The sequence below is a fragment of the Corvus moneduloides genome, chromosome 9 (genome assembly GCF_009650955.1).
Source record: "Corvus moneduloides isolate bCorMon1 chromosome 9, bCorMon1.pri, whole genome shotgun sequence".
In the NCBI taxonomy this organism is placed as follows: domain Eukaryota; kingdom Metazoa; phylum Chordata; class Aves; order Passeriformes; family Corvidae; genus Corvus; species Corvus moneduloides.
The window spans coordinates 1432767-1445202 of NC_045484.1; the positions used below are offsets into that span (position 1 = coordinate 1432767).

The 12436-nt window shown below is 52.0% G+C and overlaps 1 protein-coding gene across 2 annotated transcripts in view; it reads right to left on the reverse strand.

Moving 5' to 3' along the window:
• Window positions 1–12436, reverse strand: part of PAPPA2 (pappalysin 2) — an 89953-nt gene that overhangs the window by 22868 nt on the left and 54649 nt on the right. For both annotated transcript variants that reach the window (XM_032117581.1, XM_032117580.1), the window contains exons 14-16: window positions 9865–10036; window positions 7607–7784; window positions 5082–5295 (exon numbers count right to left, since the gene is read on the reverse strand). In XM_032117581.1, the coding sequence (XP_031973472.1) occupies window positions 5082–5295; window positions 7607–7784; window positions 9865–10036 (564 nt within the window). The remainder of the gene's footprint in view (window positions 1–5081; window positions 5296–7606; window positions 7785–9864; window positions 10037–12436) is intronic.

Sequence of the window (12436 nt, forward strand, 5' to 3'; positions counted from 1 at the left end):
GGGCTCCAGCAGGTAACACGGAGGCAGGCAGGGTAGGGAATGGGCCACAGCAAGTCCACTGGCACAGAGCTCTGCACAAATCTTCCCACCAGCCCACCTGAGCAGTGAGGGTTGCCGCAATATCACCCAAGCAGCGGCAGCAGCCTTGGATTAGCTAAGGGAGCTGCAACTATGAAGTGTTTCAGAAAGCTGGTGAGGCGGAGGGACTCTGGATTCCATTGTAGGCATCTGTGGTTTCAGTCCATTCCTCATTTAACTCTCTCATTTGCCTGCCCTTTCCATGAGGATGACAGCCACTGCCTCACAAAGATGTCCCCATCAGACTTTGCCTTCTCCCAAATCTGACTGAATGCTTTGCTCTGCCTAACGTTCAAGGTAAGCAAAGGCACGTGCCAAGAAGTACTAATCCATGCTGCATATCCAGCTCCACAAGTAGCACTTTCCCCTTCTTGAACTTCCTGGCTCACGGGGTGTGATCCAGCTGTAGGACTGGCAAGGGGGAAAGCACTGGGGGTTACGGAGATAGAAGCAAACTGGTAGCGGGAAGTCCCTGCAACAGCAACACCTCAGGCACTGAGGCAGCTCCTTTGAAGACCAGGAGCATCCCAGCCACACGCGACTTCTCACCGGCCACTGCGCCTCCCTGCTGCTCTCCCAGTCGTGGCGGAGGCCCTGTGCCCAGGAAGGCCTGGGGAGGTGGGTCAGCCATGGGGAGGACACGCTGTGGCAGCTGCAGTTTGCACAGGTGCAGGCTGTGGTTTGCAGCCCCGTCATCCTCACAGGGGCTCCTCGCTTTGATGTGGTGCTGGAGTGACCCCAGTGGGAGCCAGCACCATGCACGGCCTTTCACACCTCTCCCCATGGCCTCTCACACCTGTCCCCCTAACCTGCACCCCCTCCAGAGCACCTTGCTCTTGGAGGCTCGACCCACTGCCAGCATCCATCCAGAGACTTCAAACACAGCCCAGGCTGAGCCCAGGGTAGAGAGTGGGGTGTGGACCACTCCCACATATAGGAAATAAGCAGTTCATGTGGAAGCGTGGAGAAGGGAAGGGAGAGGCTTTTAGAAAGAAAGTATATACCTAAATACACACAACTTCATAGGAGCTTGACATTTCCGGACTCCCTCCCACCCCCCAACTTCTTCTGATCTGGGTCAGCAGCACATCTTGAGGATTAACAAGGAAGCCAGGAAAATCAGAGTCAACTCTCTAACCAGGCAAGCCTAGTGGACAGAGGAGGCAAGGAGACATCTGAGGCCAGCGAGGGCTGTCTCTGAGGTGAAGGCATGAGCACTTGCCCAGCTCCAGGAGCTGAGCATGCAGGGCCTGGCAGGGATCCAGCCATCTTCTGAGGCAGCCAGCCTGGGGGGAGCGGGTTTGCTGTGCAGGAATGGTGATAAATGAGTCTGAAGCCTCATCTTCTATGGCAGGAGACTTATGGCTTCAAAGAGAATCGGGGGAAAAGAGAGAGATTTGTCAGTAAATGGAAGGGAAGCTGCACCAGTGTGCAGGACTCTCTGCTGCTGTGCTCCGAACAGCCTGGCCAAGCTGGGCTGTAAATGCTCAGAGACCTTAGAGGTGGAAGTGACAGAGGAACCTGGTTGACAGCCTGGGTTTTCTTCACCTGGCTCTTTGGCCCCCACAGCTGTGTGTGTTTGCCTTTTATCTGCAAGGGGCCAGATATGGGCAGAGGCAGCGAGTGCCTTTGTGCCCACCTCACCTGTGCCTGGTGCCCTACTAAGCTGCAGTGCCCCTGGGTTAGAGGCCGTCCTGCTTGCCCAGCTGTGAACTTTCTGGTTTCCAGTTCCCAGTCTGCTGACTCCTTCCAGTCCCCATTTCCTCCTCCACACTCTCCCACCTCCTCTCCTTCTTCCATGGTCTCTGCAGTTTTTGAACAGGGGGAGAAGGAAGAGGGACCGACATCTCCATGGAAACTCACTAGGGACTGTGCTGGGCTCCCTCGATCTCTGGTCAAAATGCAGGCTGAGACTTTCAAATCTGTCTGAAAATGCCCAAATGGTTCTTTGCTTCATTCCCTAAAGCTAGCAGAAGGAGCTCAACCCCTCACAAAGTCTGCTTGGAGATCCCCAAATCTCTTCTCTCCAGGGAATCATCCCACAATGGGCAAGTGAAACAAGTCCTCTGAAGGGTCTGACCTCTTAGGTCCCCAAAATGAGAGCATCCTCCCAATATCACAGTGCTCCTCTAAAGGATCTCCTAGCTATTATCACACAATCATGGATCTGTCTTGGGTTGGAAGGGACCTTAAAGATCATCTTGTTCCAACCTCCCTGCCATGGACAGGGACACCTTCTACCTGACCAAGCTGCTCCAAGCCCCATCCAACCTGACCTTGTCTATTCCTGTCAGAGATCTGCTTCAGATGGCACTTCTCATGCTGGGAACAACAGCAAGGAGCACTGTGGGCGTGATGCCCTTTTCCCCAAAGTATCTGACACCCCTGACTTTCAGGCCAGTGCTTTTCAATGCTACAGCTCTGGGTGATGCTGAACATTTCTCCTTGACAGTTCACATCTTTGTGTGATCCAGGTGATGGGTTGGTACTGCCACGGAACAGGTCCTGCCTAAAGCCAGAGAGCTCCCATCACAAAGTCCAACTGTGCATGCTAAGTTCCACTTATTACCCTTCCTCTGGAATTAGAAGTGCAGTGCCTTGGCAGCTGGAATCCAGGCTGTTACATGGCCTCTCCAGGCTGATAACAGATCTCCTTTAGGAAGAGTCAAAGAAGCTTTACCCTTCATGTCAGCATTGTCAGTCAGATGAACCTGCCAGCAGGAAGGCAGCAAATTTCTGGCAGGATCTTGATTACACGATCAGTATTTCCTCAAGGATCCCTTGCTGACAAGCAGCGATTTCCCAAGGGCCTTTCCTCACCCAGGTTAATAGACAAAAGCATCTCCGAGACAACTGATTTCTTCATCCCTTTCTCTTCCACTTCAGCTATGGGAAATGAAATTTCAACTATGATCTCAGCCCCTTCTAAGCATCCTTACTGCTTCTGAAGTAAAATTCAACTGAAAAAACAGAAGTGAGAGAATTGCATGAACTTCTGCGTCCAAGATCATCTTGGCTTGCACACAGACAGCTGGGTCCCAACCACGGTTCAGGCCCGCATAAGGTGGGCACCTCCACACGAGGAGCAAAGCTAGAGCTGGAAGAACAATCAAAGGAAGCCTGACTATAATTCCAAGGGTGAGCTAGTTAGTGGGCATGAGGAATCTTCAGTGTCAGTCACAGGTTATGCTTGACTTTTGTCCAATATATAGTACACAGAGAGAGTCTTGCTTCCTTCCGTGCATCGACACCTGTATGGCACTAAATCCTTTAGCAAGGCTTGTGCTTGCTGGGTTGGTGGACAACAGGGAGACAATAGATCAAGAACTCAGTTTTCTGAGCCCAAAGAGACAGCAGAAAACCCCAAAAACCTGATGTCCAAGCCACCAGCTCAGACCCTACTTTCACACCAGTACATCAGGAACTTGAACCTCATCAGTGCTGGTTGCTTCCAGAACTCTCCATCACCTCACTCTCTCCAAAACTGGCATGATCAAAGAAACCAACCTCTCACTTGGGCAGCTCCCACCCTCTCCTTGCCAGTACTGAGACACCAGAAGGAATTCCAGCAATCCAGGAACTGACTTAATGGCTAGCAGCTGCTACACCCCACCAAGGAGTTTGTACTCCTGCTGAGTGTACACCAAGAGCTCCTGATGAGACGGTACAATGACATTTACAAGTCCAAGGAAAGGTTTTCACTTGGGGTGGGCCACTCATATAGGAGTTAGTCTGCATGACAGGAAAGCAATACTTTCCCTGGTTTTGTGAATGTGGTTTTTGTATTCCACCGTCAGAGATGAAGGAGAAGCAATGACAATTGCAAATGTGAAAATGTGATGTCAACACACATTGCTATGAAAACATAAACCACTTCGCATGATTCTCCTTGACTTGTCTCACAGGCTGCTCAGACCCACGTGGAAGTTACTCACACAGAGGAGCCTCGGGATCTCCCAGGGGTCATCATTTTTGCCAGCAGCTGCTGCAGCAGGACAAGAAGGGGCCTAACTTTGCAAGCTGAGTGGATCTGTTTGAATGCCCAGTGCCTGCAGTGCCACAGGCATGAAAGCTGCTCTAGAGTTTGCAAAGCAGTCCATGTGATTGCAGCCATAATCACCATTTGCTCAGCTCCCTTTGGCCCAAGAAATGCTCCTAACACTGTGAAAAGCTGTTTACAGAAACCACTTCCTTCATTACAAGGCAAGAAATTTGGCAACTGTTTCCCACTGCACAACAACTCTACCCCAGAGCAAAGAAGAGATGAAGTCTGCATCCAATTAAAACTGGAAGGGGGCATTAAACAATTAACACATAATTACCTGATTTGGGCTAGAATCAAGACTCTGGGGAGGACCCGGCCAGTGCCAGGGAATCTTTAGTGACCAAACCCAGTGGGGACTTCGGCTGGAGGAGTCACAGACAAAACGCTGCTTTACTCCCCAGCATCGCGACACTGGCTGAGAGCAGGGCTAGCGAACCACCAGGAATTTTTCCCCAAAGCATCAGGAAAAATCTTCCCCCATTGAAATGCCAATGCTACAGATTAAATTTAGCTGAGAGGCACAGCGGGTGAGATGTTAGCCCTGACAAAAGGCAGCCATTCATTCTTGCAGTGCCTCTGTTCTACGTTTTACCGCTTTTAGGACAGACAGGAGCTCCAGGAGTCTGCCAACATCTTGTAAATGTCTAATTACCTGAGAGTCTGCAAACACTTAATTTGGTGCTTAACTTTCACCAGTGAGGTGCACAGGAAGATCTGCTTGTTTCAGGTCAAAGCGCTTAACCCACACGTGTGTGCAACAGCACCTCATTCCCACCGGGTTCACCCAGACCAGGGAATGCCTCTTGCATTTTGAGAAATCTCTGTCATCACAGCAAGCTGCTCTGCCTTCTACCTATCAAGTCAGGTCTTTGAGACTGCCATCATCCTATCACCTCTGCTCCTTGAGCACACTGGGAGGAGGAAAGAAACGGTGATAACAGACCTGCCACAGACTTACTTCTTAGGCTTGTCCGCTGCATTCTCAGCCACGTGGTAGCCAGGCTTGCACTTATAGCGACAGACTGAGCCCACATCGTGGTTCCCCTGCAGGCACCGAGGGACCAGGAGCTTGGCGTTGGCCACGGCGGGAGGCGCGTCACACTCCAGCTTGCAGTAGGCTTCGGGCAGCGACCAGAGACCATCCTCCAGGCAGGTGAGCCATTGGTTTGTTCCTGACCCCAAAAGAGAAGCAGCGTGTGGGGTTACAGCTGAGCCAGGGATGGAGCCCCGCTGAGGGGAGTTCAGAGCAACCAGCAGAAGTCCTCTTGTTAGAGTGTATACTGATGCCAAAGGGGGCAACAAACATGAAGACCGCAGACTCCATCGCCTGCTTGGTCAGGCTATAGCAGAAAATACTTGAATGCAGACAGAAGTATGGAAGGGTCAACTTCTAGAGGCTGGAAAAAGGACCTTGGTTCTGCAAATCTCCCCAGATCTTTCCCTTAAACTTGCCTTCTTCAGTGGTGCCTCAGGACAGCCAGGGGCCTTTGTGTAAGACACCTTTCTGTCATGTTCAGTTCAGCCCCCCTTCATTGTCCCCAAGTGCTTTTTGCAGCTTGTCCTTACCTATGCTGATCAAGCTGTCATACCCTACTACAGGTGCAGTGCAAGATCACAGAACCATGGAATGGCTTGGGCTGGAAAGGACCTTTAAAGGCCATCTGGTCCAACCTCCCTGTGCCATGGGCAGGGACATCTTCCACCAGATGAGGTAGCTCAGAGCCCTGCCCAACCTGGCTTTCAATGTTTCCAGGGATGGGGCATCCACCACCTCTCTGGGCAACCTGAATGTCAAGAGGATGGAAAATGCCACAAGGACAGATGTGGGAGGCTTCACTGGTGGGAATTCAAACCACCCATCATTAGAGGTTTGGGTTGAGCATTACAGCCCAGCTCTTTGTTGTCCCTGGTAGACCCAGCTAAATGGGTGGCCAAAAACTGCTCGGCTCTGGGTGCCTGCGGGAAGTGCCCAGGACTACAACACCCACATAGTGTGGATGATGGATAGCTCACTGGGAACTACTGAGCAAGAAAAAGAGCTGGACTGGAGTGAATGGGACCCTTCCTACTGAGAGGTTTGGATCAGCACGTTTGTGGCGCAGCCAGGCTGCTCTACAATTCCTTCAAACATTCCTACAGAAATGCTTTTGGAGTGGAGACAAGCTCACATCTCTACTCAACGCTTGTGTTCCTCATGGGTCAAGGCTGCCAAGGGTCACGTCCCACCTCCGAGTGCCACACAGCCATGTCATCCTTTCCTTGCCTGTTCTTAGCGTTTATTAGCCTTGACAGCTTGCTTATAAGGATGCAAGTCTTGGGGGGGGAAAAAGCATGGAGCATGTCCCTGCCTCAATGGCTCAGTTGTGTCAGCTGGACTCCAAGAGTTTCCCCACATGGCTTGGCAGCCTTGGCCAAGCACCTCCAGCCATCATGCTGGAAGTCACCCAGGGGCCCATCAAGGGGATGCCTTCCCACTGAGGGAGCCCACGGCAAACCTCACAGTGACTGCAGCTGTGAGTGAAAGATCAGATTAAAGCTCTGCCCTCAGTTGACCAACCCTAGGCAATGGGCATCAGTTCGTGCAGAATTTGTGTTGTTGAGATGACATTCGCACGCTACCCTTTGATCAGCTCACTCTGGGGATCTGCCACCATCCTCCCTGTCATGAAAGGAGACATTAATTCTCTGCGGTTTTTGCTCCTTAGATTTAACTTTAAAAAAAAAAAAAAAAAAAAAAGAAGTAAACAATTCTCATACATTTCAGTTATAAATGTCTCCATAAAATAGGGCACCCATTAAAATGATTTGTTGTATGTGATTTTTCAGAGCAAAGGCACTGGTGGAAATTCACAAAGTCCCAATGCTTGAAGCTGTCAAGGCAATTATCCCTGAAATCCCATCCAGCTCAGCCCTTGCATAGACAGAACAGTAGCTCTCTTTCTCTGACTTGGCTTAAAAAATTCCTGCGGCTACCGATGGAGTCGGCAGAATGAAAGCCAGGCCATGGTGTGTCTGGGTGGTGAACATCTCCCAGACCTCTCTGCAGCTGTGGGCATCGGTCTCTATGGCCTTATACAGCCCCAGGCCCCCTGAACCACAGGCTTTCCCAGAGCCACCAGGCACAGAGCCACTTCTGGCTCTCTGAAGTCCTGTCTGCCTGCATGCTGCTTGTCTCCATCACCCTGATGCTGGAGGCTGGACCAGTTATCAGGAGAGGACATTGCTACACCCGGAGGTGGATGAATAAGGGCTGCCTGCCAGGGGATGGGAGTCAGAGGGAATTATCCCCACACTAGGATGCCTCTGCTCCAGGGGGAGGGATACCCATAGTTTCAGGAAGCATCACAAGAACCCATCCAGCTGGCAGAAGCCAGGATAAGTGAGAAATTCCAAGTAGCAATGCTCTGTTTGAACTGCTTGGGACAGGCATGGAAAGGTAGCATCAAAAAGGGTGGTTAACTGTCTCGACACTCCAGACCATACCTTGAAGCTTGGCTGGGGGGATGCAGGAGAAGGAGCACCTCTGCAGGTAGGTGGTCCCCGTGGGGCAGGAGAACTCAGCATAGTACACGTGGGACTGGTCAGGGACACGGCAGTCAACGGGGTCACAAGTCACAGATCTGTCCCACTGTCCCGAACTGCATGTCAGCACCACCTCCTGCTGCAGAAAAAGCAAAGCTCCATCAGACTCCCGAAGGGAGCTTTGACCTACAGGTGTGCCACCACAGCAGAAAGGTCTGAGCCAAGTTTCAGGACGAGGAGAGCTTTCCAACATTTTTCCTCCCCCAGTGTGCCCTTTCTCCCCACTCCAGACAACAAATCACGAAGCCCTGACCTGTTCACAGGGAGATGTGTGGGGTGTGAGAGCAGCACATGTGCCTTGGGGTAACAATCCGGCCACTGTGCATGTTATGTTGTCTGGCCACACTAAGGAGAAAAGGAAAATCCCTTCAAGATACACTGAAACCTCTTGAGCTAAGCTGTTCCCAGCTCTGTGCACTGCAATTTCCTCCCCTAAAAGATCAAGTCTTACTTCATCTGTTGTCAGAAAGCTCTTCTGTTGATTGTTTTCCCCTAAATGTACCAATTCCCTCATGCCTCAGCCCACAGACCCCACTGAAATCATATAACCTCATTTACAAATCCTAATTATACAGCCCCTCTTACTCAGCTGGGCAACTGCCTGACATCAAAAACCACCATGGTCCCACCACTAAATATGGTCAACATGTGCTACAGGCTTCATCAAAACCGAGTGGTGGATGATGGTTTGCTGTGAGCAACCGGGTTTAGTGCAAGGTGTTCCTAGCCACAACGGGGGGCTTGGACCAAGTGATCTTCTAAAGGTCCCTTCCAACCCCAACTGTTCTATGGTTTCCATTCCCAAACTGCTAGCCCCAGCCCAGCAGCCCTCAGCCAGGGGCTGCAGACCAATATTCCTGATGTCCCTTCACTGGCTGAGTACAGCCGAGCACATGACCTTATCCTCCCAACCACCACGTCTTGATTGAACCTGGATGTGGTGGCTCTGAAGGACATCATTAAATTTGAGTCCAGCACTCCCAAGTGTGCAGCAGGATCATAGGGTAGCTGAACTAGGTGGAGAGGATGCTTAGGAGAAGAGCTGTGTGCATTTTCCTAAACAGGGTCACAAGCCAGTCATCACTGCAACATCCCTGGAGGGCTCAGGGCAAGGCACTTGCAAGCTGCCCTCTGCTGTGACAGCCACTTGGGGTAAAGCTCTGTTCAGAAGTTTCCCATCTCACTGCCAAACACAGGAAAACTGTCACCCGAGGCAGATTTGTTTTGTGTGGTTTCATTTCGGAGAATGGGAACATTTTGTTTTCCCTGGGCATGCCTTGGCCCACAGACCCCGTGGCCATGTAATTAATGACCTCCCAGTGATGAGCAGCGCATCTCCAGCTGTCCTGGTGCATTTCCCAGTGCCCACCTCTCCTTTGGCCAACACTGCAGCGTGGGAAACCTGCCTGCCATGTGTCACAAGCAGATCTCCGAGGAGAGGAAGGGTCACCCTGCTGACGTGGCCCAACCCACTTCTGTCTGAACCAAGTAAGCCCACGCTCTCGCTCAGTCTGGCATGTAGGCCAGCTCAGCCCCAGAGACTCCTGTTCCCCCCTCCAGAAACAGCCTAAGGACAGGACACTCTGTCCCTACACCCCTGCCAAGGTGACTGCCTGGACCAAAGCAGCTCAGTTCCCAAGGACACATCATCCCAGGTCTCCTCAGTCAACAACTAAGAGCTGTGCTGGCTCGTGACTTTAATGAGGTAACCCCCAACCCTCTGCAAAGTGGGACAAACTCTTTCACGGTGACCTCTGTGCCATTATTGCAACACAACACAAAGGAAGAAAAGCTCTCCATGCTCTCAGCTGCCTCTAAATATAGTTGCTCTGCAATGACTTCATTTTTTCCTGAGCCACTAACTTCAGCTTTAAGAGAGAAAACATCCCAGGGACGTTTTACTCTCCAAGCAACGTCCGTCTGGAGAGCAAAAGTATCTACCTCTCTCTCTGCTGGGGTGCATCACCCTGACTTGGGACATTCCCTGCATCAGCCTTTAGGCTGGCTGGAGCTTCACTGAGCTGGGATTTGCTGGGAAAGCAGCAAAAAGGTCGGGGCTGGAGGAGCAAAGTGGTCTGTGCTCTCTCCAGCCACCTCAGGGGGGTTAAATCTTTTTCATCTAGGTCTTGGTCCCATGGGCCATCCTGAGGCCCACTCACCTGTGTGGAGCCCAGCTTCTTCCCACCACTGGAGTGGAGGACAAAGCCCTTTTCGCAGGCAACGGTGCACGTCATGTGCCTCGGGCCATCGGAGCTGCAGTTGAGGGTGGCAGCGTGAGCCAGCGGTGGCCGCGTACAGCTTCCCGATCCTGTGCAGGCACCGTGGGCACAGCTGTGGAGGAGAACAGAGAAGGGATCAACCAGTGGCTCTCAGGACTACTTCAGCAAGGAAGGGCTCTCTCCAGGAGGCACTTGCGTGGAATGAATGCTCAGCGGGTCACAGATGCCCAGAGATGCACACCTATCCCTCACAGCTCCAGCTTCTTCCAGGCTTGAAGTCTCCTGACAATGATGCCAGGAGAGTACTTCATCACAACTCTGTTTCAGCTGGACTTCATCCCAGCCCACACCTTCTCACCAACCTCCACCATGCTCTTCCAAGCTGATGAAAGGAGGCACAGCTCAACGATATTCCAAAATTTGTGCTGCCTGCACACAGGCACAGAGTGTGCACGCTGCCGGGCACCAAAGGGGCTCACTGCAGGTAGACCAAGAGAACAAAAGGAGGGAGGTGACAAGGAGAGGGGAGGCAGAAGCTACACCTTTGTCTAACCTTTGAATCAGATATGGCAAACTCTCTATAGGATACTGGAGAATCCAACTCCAAGGAAAGGTTTAGCTAAGAGGAAACCTCTGCAAATATTAGGGAATCATCTTTGAGATGTTCCTCAGGTCCTGTGCAGTCCCCCTTCATATCCATACAGCTACACCACAGCCTGTGGTGGAAGGGAGGAGCTGGATATACCACTGGCTCCTCAACCCCACTCCTGTCACCTTCCCCCTCTGCTCTGATGGTCTTCAGCACCTCTGCTCTTCCCACAGGCCAACACAGCACCCCAAGCCTATGCATGCTGATGCCAGGCTCTTGGGGATCAAGACCATCTCAACATGCACCTGTCCAGCTCCACAGCCTCAACCACGGCCACCAAGGTGAGATGCAGCTAAAGGGAGGAATAACCTTCCCCTCGGCACCACTGCAAGGTGCAAGAGGTCCCAGGAAAGTTTGCAATGCATCACCCATTCCTTGGTTTGCAATGCATCGCCCACACCTCCTCCTCCTCATCACTGCAGCAGTCATTAGGTACTGACTATTCAAGCATCCCAATTCCATAATGAGAACCAGTGCTGGCCAAAGGGTTACGGTCTCCATCAGGGAAATGCAGCCAGTCAATTAATTACCTGGGATGGAACTGGGACAAGACGTAGGGAAATACAACAGCTCCATCAGCCTGGCTTTATCTGTTACCAGGTGATACAGGTGCAACACCTGACCCCAGCCCTCCTCAGTCAGGGACAGAGGTGCTGCATGCTCAGGCAATGACTGGGGAGAGAAGGGAGGGAGCTGTACCTGAACGCCTCGCTCTCCTCTGCTCCCCGCTTGGCACAGGGCTGCCGGCTGTTTTCAGGCACTGCCTTTCTCCCGGCGAGGCAGAGGCCTCTGCCTCTTGCCTTTACTCAACGTTTCCAGCCAAGGATGCACAGAGCTAGAAATACCACAAAAGACACACACACACAAAAAAAAAAAACCAAAACCCAGCAACCCCCAAAAAAACCAAATCGGTACCGACGCAGACGTTAAGGGAACGCAATGTGCTGTTGACTCTGGACAAGTCCACCGAGCCAAAGACATGGTGGAAACCTGCAGGCCACAGCCCCAAAAGAACCGGTGGGCACAGGAGGGGACCACAAAGGAGAACAAGAAGAAAGGGGCTGTTTTTTCAATGCAGACCTGTTTATGAAGTGAGAAATGGTTTCAGGGCAGCTGCTGCAAATTCTTTCACTAGCTTATATTTCCATTTGCTTCCTTTTTAAAGAATTTGTTTTATGAGTGCAGCGTTTGTCAGGTCATTAGCTTCTGAGGGCATCTGGTACCAATTGTAGCCCTCTCCCCTCCCCTCCCGCAGTCACCTTCTCTGGGCAGTTGCTCTGCTCCCTGCCTGTGCCCCTGGCTCCTACTTGCTCCTGTCCCCAGTTCCACTGCCCAGTGGATTGAGCCACTGTCCTAAACTTCCTTGTGTGTTTGTCTCTGGGCACCCACGTCCTCTTTCCAGCCTCGCTTCTCCATTCCATCTCCTTCCTCACCAGTCAAAGGTACACAAGGACATGCACCTTTCCACCAGACCAGGCTGCTCCAAGCCCCCTCCAAACTGGCCTGGAACACCTCTAGGGATGGGGCAGCCACAGCCTCTCTGGGCAGCCTGTGCCAGGGCCTCAGCACCCTCACAGCCCATGGTCAGGGTGTTGAGTTACGGAGCTCGCGCCCATCGCGGCACGGGTTTGAGGGCGTGCCGTGGCATCCTCCAGATGCATCCAGGCCAAGTGCTTGGCTGGAGCAGCTCTGCTGGTGCTGCTGGAGAGACAGCACGTTGTCTGGGGCAGCCTTGGCAGTCGGGACAACGCTGTTATTAAGTAACAATTAAATGAAGCGCTAATCCTTTTGAGCGCTACCAGGGACATTTCGGTTTTCCACCAGTTCAGAAACGTAACCAGCAGTGTGGTAGAAAGTAGATCA